Below are 14338 nucleotides of genomic sequence, written 5' to 3'. Positions count from 1 at the left end.
CTTTTAAAGCTTTTTTTCAATCTTCATTTTCCTATATCACATTTATTTATCTTGGAAAATACCTGTACAGCTTGTACTCTTAATAACTTTACAAGTTTAAAATTACTGATAAGAAGCACACAATTCAAAGAAATTGGAACAGATTTGTTCCATGTCTGCCTTTATCATAAGAATTACTTATGTCCAAACCAATTGTTAGGGAAGTAGTTAGGAAAAAGAGGGAAATATAAACATTTTAAAAGACAGCCTTTTATAAAACCTATGGTTCTCATAATTCCAGTTTCATATATCTTAAAGAACAATGTTGTTTGGTAAATGGTATATTGAAAATTAAATTATATATTGGTTTGGAACTCAGACAAACTGTAATTGGTCCTGAATGATAAAGAGAGTATGTCTTTTTATAAAGTTTTAAGGGTAGAGACCTTGTCTTATTTATCTTGGTATTTCAGACTCAGAATCAGTATTTAATAAAGGTTTAAATGAATTGAGTAGATAAAAATGACCTACAGGAATTATGCAGTGGTGAAATTTAGGAAAGTTAAATAGAAAATACTATTTCACAGTGAAAAATAAGCGTGGAATTCATTATATATGTAGGCAGGAAATAAAAGAATTTGGACATATTTGTGAATGGTAAAGCCATAAAAGACAACTTCTAAGAGAAGCAAGCAAACATTAACATTAGTAATAGTCATTCCTTCCTATGTCTGGAGGTTAACACTGATTGAGAGGAACATTGTTCAGTTTTGTAATGCCTATGTTCCCTGTTCCCAAGATCTGACTTTCTCTTAAAGTGGAGCTTGCCTTTATAGGTAACCCTATTTATATGTATATGATACTTAATTCTACTTTATCCTTTTTATAGAGAGATTTTGTAGAAACAAAACATTATATAATCATAAGTAACAAAAAGTTTTTTTAGATTATTTTTTAACTTTGAAAATGCTACATATGGGCATTTTATGTTTCCTCCCAGTATATTGTAAAAGGTTTAAAAGTCCTTCTGGTACTTCAGTTGATTACTTTTACTACAGAGCTCATTGACTTGATTATAAGCTGATTATAATTTTAGCTTCCATTTTTGTGTTCACAACCTTAAGTAGGTATTACACTCGGCTTCCTCTGTCTCCTCCCTGTGGCAGACTAGAAAAAATGGGAAGCAGTACTTCAGTATATCACTATTTAAAATTTGTTGACCATACCTAGATACTAAAGTATGAGATTATTTCTATTGTGGGTTTTTTTTAATTAGCATTTTTAAACTGTAACTTACTAATGTGAATTTGTCTGCAGTACAGATAAGGTCTGATGACTTTTTCTTATTCTTACAGCTTCTAAGGCCTAGAGCTAAAAAGCTAGGACTGGGTAAGTAGTCATTAAGAAGAATGTTTCAATTTACATGCTTGGTATTTATCACTATAGAGTTATACAATATTTTTTTTTTCCTCATTTGAGGACAAGAGAAAACTAATATCTTAGACTGGGTAATAACTAATCATAATTAAATTGAAATGATGTAATTTTTTCATATCTCACCTGATAATCCTGAAAAAAGAAAATTTTGAATTATGCTTTTTTGGTTTAATAAAAAAATAGTGTGCTTTTAAAACACATAATTTAAGGCATTGATGGGGAATAGTTTTAGGGACATGATTTTAATTTGTTGAATAAAATTTGAATTTTATTAAAATATATGTAGAGTTCTTGCTTTATGTTAGTGAATCATTCTGTAGATCTGTGTAAAATGGTTTTTACATAATGAAATTTGCCCATACTTTTGAGGAAGGGAAAGAGACAGGAAGCACACAATTGAGGTACATTTAGAGGCTGAACATGGATAAAAGTAGAAAATAACTTGTAACACTGGGGCATTTGGACACTCATGTAAAGTATCATGTACAGAAGAATAGAAGGCAGAGAAGTAGGTAGAATGGGGCAAAGTTCTCTCTCAGCTCCAAAGGTCTCAAGCCAAGTCTTTGATCTGGTGGTGACCATAGGTTTTGTTTTGTTTTGTTTTGTTTTGGGGGGGGGTTGGGGTTGGGGGGAGGTTAGTTTTGCTTGAGGAGTACCAAGCCAAAGGTCACAAGGGGAGAGGAAGAGGGAAGGGGGGAGACAAACAGCACATAGTCCTACTGGGCAGTAAAATTAACAGACATTTTTGAACGTGAATTTCTTTCAGAATTCTTTATGTAGTCAAATTTGCCGGATGTGAATTTATGTGAAGCAAGAACTATCTGTATTCATTATTATTGAAAATATTTAACACTTACATTCTCTGTATGACTCTTAAATAAGTTAAAAATTTAGGCTTTTATATTTTGTTTCCCCTATACTTAGGATTCCATAGTCATGTAAAATATGAATGGAATGAATGTTTTTAACTCTGATACTTAAATGGATCTGTGGTTTCAAAAAGAGAAGTATTATCTCCAGCACTGTGTCACATGATCCATCCATGCTTGCCTATCCTGTGTGACTATGATCCATATTTTATAGATTTACAAGATGGTCCACCCAAGGTGATTGAGGCCTTTCCTTGTATTCTTTGAATACATTGTCGATTTCTTGCTCTTTAAATTTATAACTAGACCATAATTATTTCTAATCATACATTTCTCTGATAATCAGTAAATAAGGGCTTATACTGTGCTAAAAGTGCTAGAGGTCAAAGAAATGAAGAAGCAATGCCTGTCATTAAGGAATTCACATCTTGATGTGGGAAAGAAATGCAGACAACTATGGACAACCAAGATATATACTGGGTAAATTAAAGATAACCTTAGGGAATAGAAGCACTAATATTAAGAGTGATCAGGAAAAGCTTCTTGGAGGAGGTAGGATTTTAGTTAATTTTGGGAAAGCCAGGAAGTGGAGATAAGGAATAGCATTCTAGGCAGTGAAAATTTTGGGATTTGGGACATGGTATGTCTTATATCAATAACATCAAGGAGGACAGTATCCTTGGATTTGAGTACAATATGAGAAGACTGCCAAAGCTAAATCTAATCCTAATTCTTTGTCATTGAAGGCAACAGCTGGTGGCTCAGTGAATAGAGCACTGATCTCAGAATCAGGAAGACCTAGATTCAAACCAACCTGAGAAACTTAATACCTTTTTAACTTAGCAAGTCACTTAGCCTATTTTACCTCAGTTTCCTCAATTGTAAAATAATAATAATGTCACCTCACTGGGATTATTGTGAGGATCAAATGAGGTGATCTCTAAAAGTTCTAAGCCCAATGCCTGACACATAGTAGGTGATTCTCCCCTCCCTATCACAAAAAAATGCTACTATAAATATTTTGATGGGTGTAAAGACTTTCTTCTTATCACTTAACTCCATGGTATGTGGATATTAGTGGAATCTCTAGAAAAAAACAAATATTCCCATTCTTTCCACTGTTATTTGATATAATTTTGGAAATGTTAGCAATACACAATAAGATTAGAGAAAAAATTAAAAGCATGATTTTATTGTTATTTCTCTGTAGTTTTCCTATAGATTTTTTTTTTTTACTTAAAATGTGTATGATACCTGTTTTTCAAAAAAGCCAACAGTGTGGTTGCTAGAATATTGAAAAGAAGACAGTAAGCATGAAAATGGAAGATAACACAAATTACTTCATGAAATCAGGTCTCAGACACTTAACACTGTGTGACCCTGGGCAAGTCACTTAACCCCAAATGCCTCAGCAAAAAGAAAGAAAAAAGTATATTTAAAATTTTTTTATGTTGAATTTTTTTAAAGCTCATAAAATGTTAATTAAGTTTAGGAAATAGTTGATTTCAATAATATACATGTCCTATCCTTGTTAGCTCTTTTTTTTTTTTTTTTTGGCTAGGCATAAATAGTTTTAAAAAGAGAGAAAATTATTTTTATTTGTAATGGTGTGATGATTTATTTAAGAAATCAGCAAAAATACCAATTAAAACAAATAACTTCAACCTTGCTGCAGAATACAAAAGAAATCTTCAAAATATCAAGCATTTTCAAAGAATAACAAAATTCAGGAAGCAATAATAGAAAGGGAAGTCCCATTCCAGGTAACCACAAAATGCATAAATAAATATTTTGAAATTATTTTGCCAAAGTACATATATAAGTTAAATTACAAAATGCTCTTTAAAGATATTTTAAATAAAATTAAATGGCTGGAGGAATATTCAGTGCTAATGAATGGGCCATGCTAATAGTTCCAAAATGACTAATACCAAAGTTAATTGATAATTTTAGTTCTATAGCGATCAAATTATCAAACGGATGCTTTACAGAACTCAGTACAATTGAGGGGGAACAAGTGTTGGGGACAGGAAGATCTGAACACAAATCTGGGTTCAGATAGCTGGACAAGTCATTTGACCTCTTTGTCTCATTTTCCTCATCTTAAATGTGAATTTAAAATGGGATGATATTTGTAAAAACATTTTGCAAACATTAAAGCACTATATAAATGCTACCTAGCTATATAAAGGAATAAAAGATCTTAAATATGGCTGGTAATAATGAAAAGAGGTAAGGACAAAAGGTAATAGCATTCCCAGACCTCAGACTATTATAAAGAAGCAGTCTAACCAAAGAAGAATCAAAAATAGTGGTTCTCAAACATACCTACAATGAAAAAGCAAGTGGTCAAATGGGAGGAAGAAGAATCAAATTTCTGTTAAGTATTTGGTATCTGAGATGTAATGGACTTTATAAACCAGACAGGTGGGAACAGCTCGATGGCAAAGTGGATAGAGCACCGGCCCTGAAGTCAGGAGGACCTGAGGTCAAATCTGGCCTCAGACACATAACATTTCCTGTATGACCTTGGGCAAGTCACTTGACCCCAATTGCCTCAGCCAAAAAAAAAAAAAAGACTGGATTTTAAATTTGATTCTAGAGATGATAAGGAACTGCTGGAGTTTATTGACTAGCATGGTATCGTGGTCAAACCTAATTTAGAAAGATCAGTTTGATAGGTGAGTGAATGATAGATTAGCATGGGGACAAATTTGAGGCAGGAAAGCCAACCAGAAAAGTTATTATAATAGGGAATCAGTAAGATAGTATGTCGGTACCAGAGTGGTGTCCAAAGAGGGCAGGGAGCATTTATGGGAAGGTGTTATAAAAAGTAGAATGGACATAACTTGACAGCCACAGAATGGAGAAGAGGAGAGAGAACAAGGAGTCAATGACACCTGAGTTGTGAGGATGGTGGTGATTTCTACAGCAGTAGAAGAGTCAAGAAGAGAGGAAGGTTGGAAGAAAGAATAATGATTAAGTTTGGGCTTATGGAGTTTTAAGATATTTGTGGAACATTGAGTTTGATATGTCTGAGAGGCGATTAGAGATGTGAGACTGGAGCTCAGAAAAGAGATAAAGATTGGATGAAAAAAGATCTGAGAATCATCTCCAAAGAAATGATAATTGAATCCATTGGAGATAAAGAGAAGAGGTCTCAGAGTAGAGTCCCACAGAAAACCCATAGTTAATAGATACAACCCGAATGGAGATCCAGCAAAAGAAAGCAAAAAGGACCACTCTGTAAGATGAGAGGAGCACCAGGAGATAATATTCATCCAAAGAAAGAAGAAAGTCTTGGAAGAGATTTTAGTTGCAAATAACTTAAAATAATGCCTGGAAGTAAATTTTGGAGCAATGGAAATAATTAAAAGGCAAGATACAGTAGTCATCCCTCCGAAGACAACTTGGGAAGATGTTAGAAAAAGATCTGACTTGCTGGGGTAGTAGTCTGGCCTGATTCAGGTGTAGCCAGGCCAACAACCAGTAAACTATAGGGGTAGTTGTGTCCTTGGTCTTGTATCCTGCAGTGTGTGGGGAAGTGAGGGTGGCCAGCTAATCAGCAGAAAATTGTAGGGATGGGAGGTGCTTCAGCTGATGCTGGATACCAGTCCTAGGGACACAGACACATGTCTATGAGTGCAGTGGCAGAGGGATGGGGGGCCCTTCTCATGATTCTCTTGGAGAGGACCGGTTTTGCTCCTTTTTAGCAGAGGCGTTTCATCTCCAAAGCAGATGGATACAACCAGTGGAGAATGGAGGATGGTAGTGTTTGGGGGACTCTGGAAAATAAGAACGTTTGCAATATGGGAGGGTTTAGGATGGAAAGGAGTGCTTGACATCATTTATAAACTCAGATGTAAACCAGAAGAGGAATGACCATACTTGCTAGAACAACCAAAAAGGTCAAAGACCCCCACCAGATAAGAGCTCTGAAAACAACAGCATGAAAAACCTGAAGACTGAGACATTATTCCCTACATCCTGGGAATAAAGCCTAATCCTGACATGGAAGTTAACATTTAAGAAAGAAGTCATTTTTAAAAATGAGTAAACAACAGAGAAAGAATCTTAGTAGAAGACAATGAAGTCAAAACAGCTACTTGTAAAGTTTCAGAGAAAAGTATAAAAAGAAATAATAAAAGAAAACATGTAGAAAACATTGGAAAAACAACTGATTTGAAAAACAATTTGAAGAGAGGTAATATAAGAATTGCTGGACTCTTGAAAATCATGAACATAAAAAGAATCTAAACACCAAATTTCAAGAAATCATTAGGGAAAATTGCCTTGAAGTTTTAGAACTAGAAGGTAAGAGGCAGCTAAGTGGTGCAGTGGATAGAGAACCAGCCCTCAAGTCAGTAGGACCTGAGTTCAAATCTGATCTCAGACACATAACATTTCCTAGCTGTGTGACCCTGGGTAAGTCATTTAACCCCCCCAAGGGAGGGGGAATAGAAGATAAAATGGAATTGAAAAATTTCATTAGTCACCTGAGATTGCAAAATGAAAGCTCACAGGAACATTATAGCTGAGTATCATCCTAAGTCAAGGAAAAAATACAAACGTTAGAAGGACACATTTCAAATATTGTGAAGCTATAGTCAGAATAACACAAGATTTAACAGCTTCTGCAGTAAAATATCAAAGGTATATGATATCCTGAAGAGCAAAAGAGCTGAGTTTGCAACCAAGAATAATTTACTTAGCCAAGCTATGTGTATTCCTGCAAGGGAAAAAAAATGATAATTAATAATTAACAGAATTTTCCACCATTCTTGAGGGAAAGATCAGAAATGAACAGGCAAATTGACTTGCAAGTACGAGAATTAGGAGAATAAACATGAAAGACTAATAAGGGATTTAATTAGGTTAAATCATCTAATTATCTGAGAAATGTAACTCTTAATATAATCATTATTATGGCAATTAGAGTATACATAAGTAAAATGTTTGGGGTTAAATTAATTGTGCTGGAATGATCCAAAAAAATAAAATTGGGTGGATATAAAATGGAACAAATTATTTCATACAGAAGAAGTTTTACACTGGAGGGGAAGATGGGATAGGTAGTAGACAACGCAGGAACCTTATTCTCATCAGAAGTGCGTTAAAGAGGGAATAACATATACATCTACTTGGGTATAAAAGTCTTATCTTACCAGAGAAATAAGAGGATAAAGGGATAGAATAAGGGAGAGACTCTTAGAAGAGTGTGTGGATTAAGGAGGCATTGATCAGAAATGAAATAACTTTTGAGAAGGGATAGGGTTGAAAGAAGGATAAACAGTGGGAGGAAATGGAGTGAATGTACAACTAAATAATTTTAACATTTAATGGGATGAATTGATCTATAATGAGAGATTTAAGAAAAAATAAGAAAGTGAAGCTGATGAATAGAATGTTAGATAAGCTAGATATGATAGATGTCTGGAGAGAACTGAATAGGAATAGAAAGGAATATTCCTTTTTTAGAGGTATATGGCACCTTTACAAAAATTGAGCATATGTTAGGGCATAAAAAGCTTATAATAAAATGCAGGGAAATTAAATGCATTCTTTTCAGATCATAATGCAACAAAAATTACATTTAATAAAAGACCATGGAAAAATTTGATTAAAAATTAATTGGAAACTAAATAACCTAATTTTAAAGAATGAGTGGGTCAGAGAAATTGTAGAAACAATTTTTATTAACCAATCAAACAATCAAAACAATCAAAAATAATGGGACTTGACAAAAGCAGTAATCAGAAGAAAATTTATGTGTCTAAATGCTTACATCAGTATAATAAAGAAGAGCACGTATACAATTAAAAAACTAGAGAAGGAACAAGTTAAAAATCTTCAACTAAATTCCAAATTGGAAATCCTGAAAATTAAAGATTAATAAAAATGAATAAGAAAACCACCAAATTAATAAATAAAACTAGATGTTTTATGAAAAAAAATAATAAACCATTGATTAGTATGATTGAAAACAGAGAGAAGAAAACCAAATCATTATCAAAAATAAAGGGTTAATCCATACCTAATGGAGATGAAAAATTAGAAGTTGTTTTGCCCAATTATATGCTAATAAATTTTAAAATGGAAGAATATTTACAAAAAATATAAACTGCTCAGGTTAATAGAAGAAAAAACAATATCAAAATGAACCTATTTTAGGAAAAGATATTGAGTAGGCCATAAATGAACTTCCTAAGAAGAAAACATCAGGACCAGATGGATTTGCAAATTAATTCTATCCAATCTTTAAAAATCACCTAACTTCTAATATTAAATAAATTATAAATAATAGGCAAAGAAAGTGTTATACCAAATTCCTTTTATGGAATAAATATTGTGCTGATAGCCAAACCAGGAAGATCAGTAATAGAAGAAAACAATAGGCTAGTTTCACTAATAAATATTGATGTAAAACATCATAAGTGCTAACCTAGGAGACTAACATTATATCACAAAGAATATATAATATGACCAAGTTTTATTTTTATACACACATACACGCACCAGGGATGTGGGATTGGTTCAATATAAGGAAAACTATTAACATATTTAATTATATAAGTAAATCACATGATTATAGTTTCAGAAAAAGCTTTTGACAAAATCCAATACTCCTTATTAAAAATAAATGAATTTTTCCCTAATGTGATAATAAGCATTTACCTACAAGAAGTATCAGTGAACAGTATTTGTAATGGAGATAAGTTAGAACTCTTACAATAAGATCAGGAGTGAAACAAGGATGCCCATCAGCACCAGTATCATTTAGTATTGTACTAGAAATGCTAGCAATAACAATAAAAAAGTTGAAGGAATCAGAATGGATAATGAGAAAATAAAACTTGTCCCTTTTTAAAGGTGATATGATAAGCTTGAAAAATCTAGAGATTCAACTAAAAAAATAGTAGAATAATTTTAGCAGAGTAGAAGGTTATAAAATAAACCATAAGTCATCAGCATTTCAATATATTACCAACAAAGCCCTTCAGGAAGAGAGAGTTGAGATAATTTATTTAAAATAACCAAAGACAATATAAAATACCTAAGAGTAGACTTGCCAAGATAAATTCAGGAACTATGAACATAATTAACAAAACATAATTATAAAACACTTTTTATACAAATAAAATCAAAACTTAAATAATTGGAGAAATATTGTTCATGGTTGGGCTGAGCCAATATAATAAAAATTACAATTCTGCCTAAGTATTCTACTTTTCAATGCTAACTTTTTCATGTGCCTTCCAACATTTGTTATCTTCCCTTTCTGTCAATTTAGCAGCAGGGGTCCTCAAACTACAGCCCACGGGCCAGATGCAGCAGCTAAGGACTATTATCCCCCTCATCCAGGGCTATGAAGTTTCTTTATCTAAAGGCCCACAAAACAAAGTTTTTGTTTTTACTATAGTCAGACCCTCCAACAGTCTGAGGGACAGTGAACTGGCCCCCCTATTTAAAAAGTTTGAGGATCCCTGATTTAGCCAATCTCGTAAGTGTGAGATGGCATCTCAAAGTTATTTTAACTTGCAACTTTAGTCCAAAAGCCTTTGCCCCAAACTATATTTTCTAGTATCCTGTATGATTCATTGTTCTTTTTACATCAAACTCTTTACCATCACAGAACTTCTGGTAGTATTGGTTGTTGGCTTTCTAAATATGAGATTATAAAAAATAAAAATAATATCTATGGATGGACTGAAACCTGAATGATTCTTAATAGATGGCTCTTTACTGCCACCACAAAAATGAAATGGGACCTCCTAAGACTGACAACTATTTTGTATTTTTATCTGTTTCATGGTTCACACCCACAGCCAGAGAATATGTCACCTAATAGCTGTTCTTCTGATAACTAATCTTACCATACTTAAGTAAATCTAATCCTCAGCAGACTCAGTCTGCGTCACCAAGACTCACAGCCTTTCTCTCTTGGCTTATATTGGCCTTCAAAAACCTAGGTTTACCCACATATCTAAGTATGAGGCAGAAAAATCAAATAATGTTGATACTCCTTTGATGCAGCCAGGCAATGCAGGTCGAAGCCTATACTCAGAAGAACTGGGTTAGATTCTGCTTCTAACAAATTCATAGCTGTTTGATTATGAAAAAGCCACTTAAAATCTTGGCACATTAGTTTCCTTATTTATGAAATTATAATAATACTTATATAAATGTATCTCATGTGATTATTTTGAGTAAATTATTTTGTAAGTCTTAAAATGTTATATTAATAATGAGTTGTTATTCTGCCTTTTTGTGTCTTTCCTAACATCTTAAGTTTTAAGTTGAAGATTTTTACCCTTTGCTAACTTTAGAATTATAGTAGATAACTTGGATAATTGTATATATCATCTCTGTTCCTTTTTATATATATAAGTAGATTTACATATTGGAGGGGAAAACTTAGTTCTCTTCTGACTAGTGAGGTAGTAATCTATGAGTTAAAACTGCAACATTTTGATATGGTGATGTGTCAATATGTTTTGCTTAACTTTTTCTTAATAAAGGAGGGCCTGTAGCCTGGTGCATCATTGGGAAGTGATGATATTAAAAAGTAAATAAAATTTTCTTCTTGTTAAAAAAATTAGCTTTAAATGAATACATCTGGAATGTATCTAAGTTGAAAACTTACCACTAATTTATATGTGTATCTTTTTTTAAAATGTTGATTTGTGCTTAAGTTTTTGCCTTTTTTGATAGTTTAACTGTAAAGTCACCAAGAATTGAATAACTTAAACTTCTGCTATCAGGAACAGCTTATATTCATGGAATGCAGCATGCAACAGGAAACTTCATTATTATTATGGATGCTGATCTCTCACATCATGTAAGTGTTTTTTTCTTTGAAAATTTGTTTATGTTAGCTCTAGAAGTTTGACTTCATTTTACTTACTGCTTTATTTTTTTCCCCTAAATTACAGCCAAAATTCATTCCAGAGTTCATTAGGTAGGTTATATTTCTAATATTTGGGAAAATTATAATAAATTATTAAAATTTAAATATAACTTTAACTGCCCCGTCAGTTTTACACCAGTTTCAAATATTTAATATTTTTATATTGTAAAAAAAAAGTTGTGATAGCTTTTATAAATTGTTACCTAATGTGTATTTCTTGTAGGAAGCAAAAAGAAGGTAATTTTGACATTGTTTCTGGAACTCGCTACAAAGGAAATGGAGGTGTCTATGGCTGGGATTTGAAGAGAAAAATTATCAGGTATATAGCTTTAGTAGTTTGTAAAGTAATTTTTATTTTTATTTTTTGTTAGTTGAATCTTCTATTTTAAAAAGCAAAAAAGTACTTATACTTTTCCATCTATACATGGAACTTCCCCAGAACTTAACTTTCCATTGAGGTATCACACTTTATAGAATAATTTTTCCTATTATAAAAAACTAAAAAAAAAATAATATTTAACGTATATTGGACTACCTGCCATCTAGGGGAGAAGGGATCAGGGAAAAGAGGGGAAATTTTGGAACCGAAGGTTTTGCAAGTGTCAATGTTGAAAAAATTATCCCTGCATATGTTTTGTAAATAAAAAGATATATTAAAAAAATAAAATTTTAAAATAGCATAAATAATATAATATTAATTGATGTGAGGACTTTTTAGCTAGGGAAAATTCAGTGCAAAATTTTTGAATGGAACATTTAACTAAACCCTAAAAATTTAATGTTTTTATTTCCTAAATTATATCATAGTTTTTAGTCTTAAGTTGGTTTCTTAAATATGCATAAAATATTTTAAATTTCATCAGTGACTACTTAAACTCCACTAACTTTTTTGTGGATCTGGGTTATTGTCCTAGCTCTGTTAATAACTTCTATGATGCTGATTTTGTTAATTATCAATGGAGACAATTGAACTACACCTCTATAATTTCACTGACAGTAGAATTAATGCTATGGCAATTACATTCAATTACTTTTGATTCAGAAGTTTTGCTTTTGTTCTATTACAAGCTAGCTAATAAGTTGCTTTTGAATCTAATCCATTTAATTTATTGGGCAAATAAGCCTAAATGTTTGATTCTGTAATAGTTTTTAAGTATATACCAAAAAAAATTTTTTTTTCTTTTAAAACTACTTACTTTAAATATATCACTAATTATTTGCCTGGATTCTGTTTCAGATATTAAAAAAGATGTTTTTATTCTGACATGTTTTAAAATTTTCTATCATTTTACTACAGTTAGTTGCCTTTCATATCTCTAAGCTTCCGAAGGTAAATTGATGTTTGCTTACTATTAGATGATTTGAAAGGCAGCCACTGAGGAATGGATTAAAACCTACTTAAAGTCCTGCTTTTATACTCAGACTAGTGCTTTAGCCCTAGAGAGATCATTTAAAGACTTAAATTTACCGAGACTTTTTGAGTTGTTTTGATTCCTCTTTCTGAAGTTGGATTTATCCAGGAAATCAAAAGTCTGATCCCTATCTTTGTAGCCCAAGAAAAATAACTTTCCCTAGGAAAAGGGAAAACTTGTTTCCCAAAGCCTGGGGGGGGGGGGGGAAGACAAACAACTTTGTATTGGTTTTCAGAACACTTTCTATTGGCCCTGGTACATTTTTGAAATGCTAATGAACTATTCATAGCTTTTAACTTGGAATTCAATTCTATTTATCTGTGCTAAAAGCTCATCCCTTCCAAATGTATTAGCCTGCAACACAAAGAAACCACTCCCAATTTTCCAAAAAGCATGCAAATGAGTGATTTGTCCTGGTTAGAACTAGGCCTTTAGATGTAAATTTTTTAAAGGGCAGTTTTTTTTTTTCCCCTTAAATCCTTTGTATGCTAGTTCAAATCAACAAATTTGTTTTTTGGCTTGGGCCCTGGGGAAATAGAAAGTCCTTGTCCTCCGTTTGCTTCCTATCTAGTGGGAGTTGGGGAATCCGAGTACCAATTCTTGTTTGTATTCATCTCTATTGCTCTTTAACTTAACTGACAAAGGTCCCTTTTGTTAAGCATTTGGGCAGACCCTGTCCTACCTTTCTAATTCAGCTGGATTCTTCTACTATATTACTTTTTAAATGCACTACTAGGATGCTGGAGGACCGGTAAGTAAAGCCTAGAAGACTCATTTCAGTTCAATTCTGACTTCAGAAACATATTAGCCGTGTAATCCTGGGCAAGTCACTCATCCTTATGTCTCTGCTCTTCATCAACAAAATGAGTTGGAGAAGGAAACTGCAAATTACTCTAATATCTTTGCCAAGAAAGCCCCAAACTGGGTCACGAAGGGTGGGCACAACTGAAAAACTGCTCGATACCTAGTAAACACTTAATACTAGTTTATTGATTTTATGGCTATGCATACAGCACTGAAAGCTATCTGTTGTCTCCCTCACTCTGGACAAGTGATGAACCTGCCTTTTTACACTACTTCTTAGCAATCATTCACATTAGATTATACATTAGAAAGTTAAAGCATGCTATTCAAGTTACCTCATTTCTCCTTGTTTAATAATTATTCTCTAGAATAAGAATGTAAGCGTACATTAATAGAATTGTTTTGAAATAAGTTTTAATTTAGATGCCTGATGGGAGAGGAGAAATCCTTATACGTAATTTTTTGAACAGCAACTTGAATTTCTGTTTTTAAAAATGGACAATGTCACATCTTTTACTGACCAGAAAATATTTTTATGAGACAAATATCCCCATCTTCTTAAATTTTTTTTTAACCATTAAAGGTTCGTTAAGTAAGGTAGTAAATGATTTATGTTTAATCTGAAAGCATAAATTTATTTATGTTACAGTTAATGTCACTCAGATATTAATCAGTATGTATGATTGATATTTCCATATCTTAAATTTTGTTGTGACAACTTCTTTTCAATTTTGAAATAAAAATTTTGGATATTTTATTTGGCAGCAGAGCAGCCAACTTCTTAACTCAAATTTTGCTGAGGCCAGGAGTTTCAGACTTAACTGGAAGTTTCAGGTACAGTATACTCCTAAATTTTATTATTGTATAATATTAAGTTATTACATTATACTTAATCTTTAATATATTACACTTAAGTATGAAATATATTT

General features: G+C 32.4%; 1 protein-coding gene and 1 long non-coding RNA gene across 3 annotated transcripts in view; both read left to right on the top strand.

Annotated features, from left to right (window-relative positions):
- The window catches only part of LOC127548918 (uncharacterized), a 444700-nt gene that overhangs the window by 21935 nt on the left and 408427 nt on the right, over positions 1-14338 (top strand). The gene's annotated exons all lie outside the window — the stretch shown is intronic.
- DPM1 (dolichyl-phosphate mannosyltransferase subunit 1, catalytic) overlaps positions 1-14338 on the top strand; it is a 28882-nt gene that overhangs the window by 8236 nt on the left and 6308 nt on the right. Inside the window, exons 3-7 of one of the 2 annotated variants that reach the window (XM_051976595.1) lie at positions 1335-1368; positions 11048-11124; positions 11219-11244; positions 11417-11512; positions 14178-14243. In XM_051976595.1, the coding sequence (XP_051832555.1) occupies positions 1335-1368; positions 11048-11124; positions 11219-11244; positions 11417-11512; positions 14178-14243 (299 nt within the window). Of the gene's footprint in view, positions 1-1334; positions 1369-11047; positions 11125-11218; positions 11245-11416; positions 11513-14174; positions 14244-14338 lie in introns of both variants that reach the window. The other variant, XM_051976594.1, reaches the window with a different exon arrangement.

Source organism: Antechinus flavipes, chromosome 2 (assembly GCF_016432865.1).
Source record: "Antechinus flavipes isolate AdamAnt ecotype Samford, QLD, Australia chromosome 2, AdamAnt_v2, whole genome shotgun sequence".
NCBI lineage: Eukaryota > Metazoa > Chordata > Mammalia > Dasyuromorphia > Dasyuridae > Antechinus > Antechinus flavipes.
Note: the sequence above shows the minus strand (reverse complement) of the source record. Positions and strands in the feature narration are given on the sequence as shown.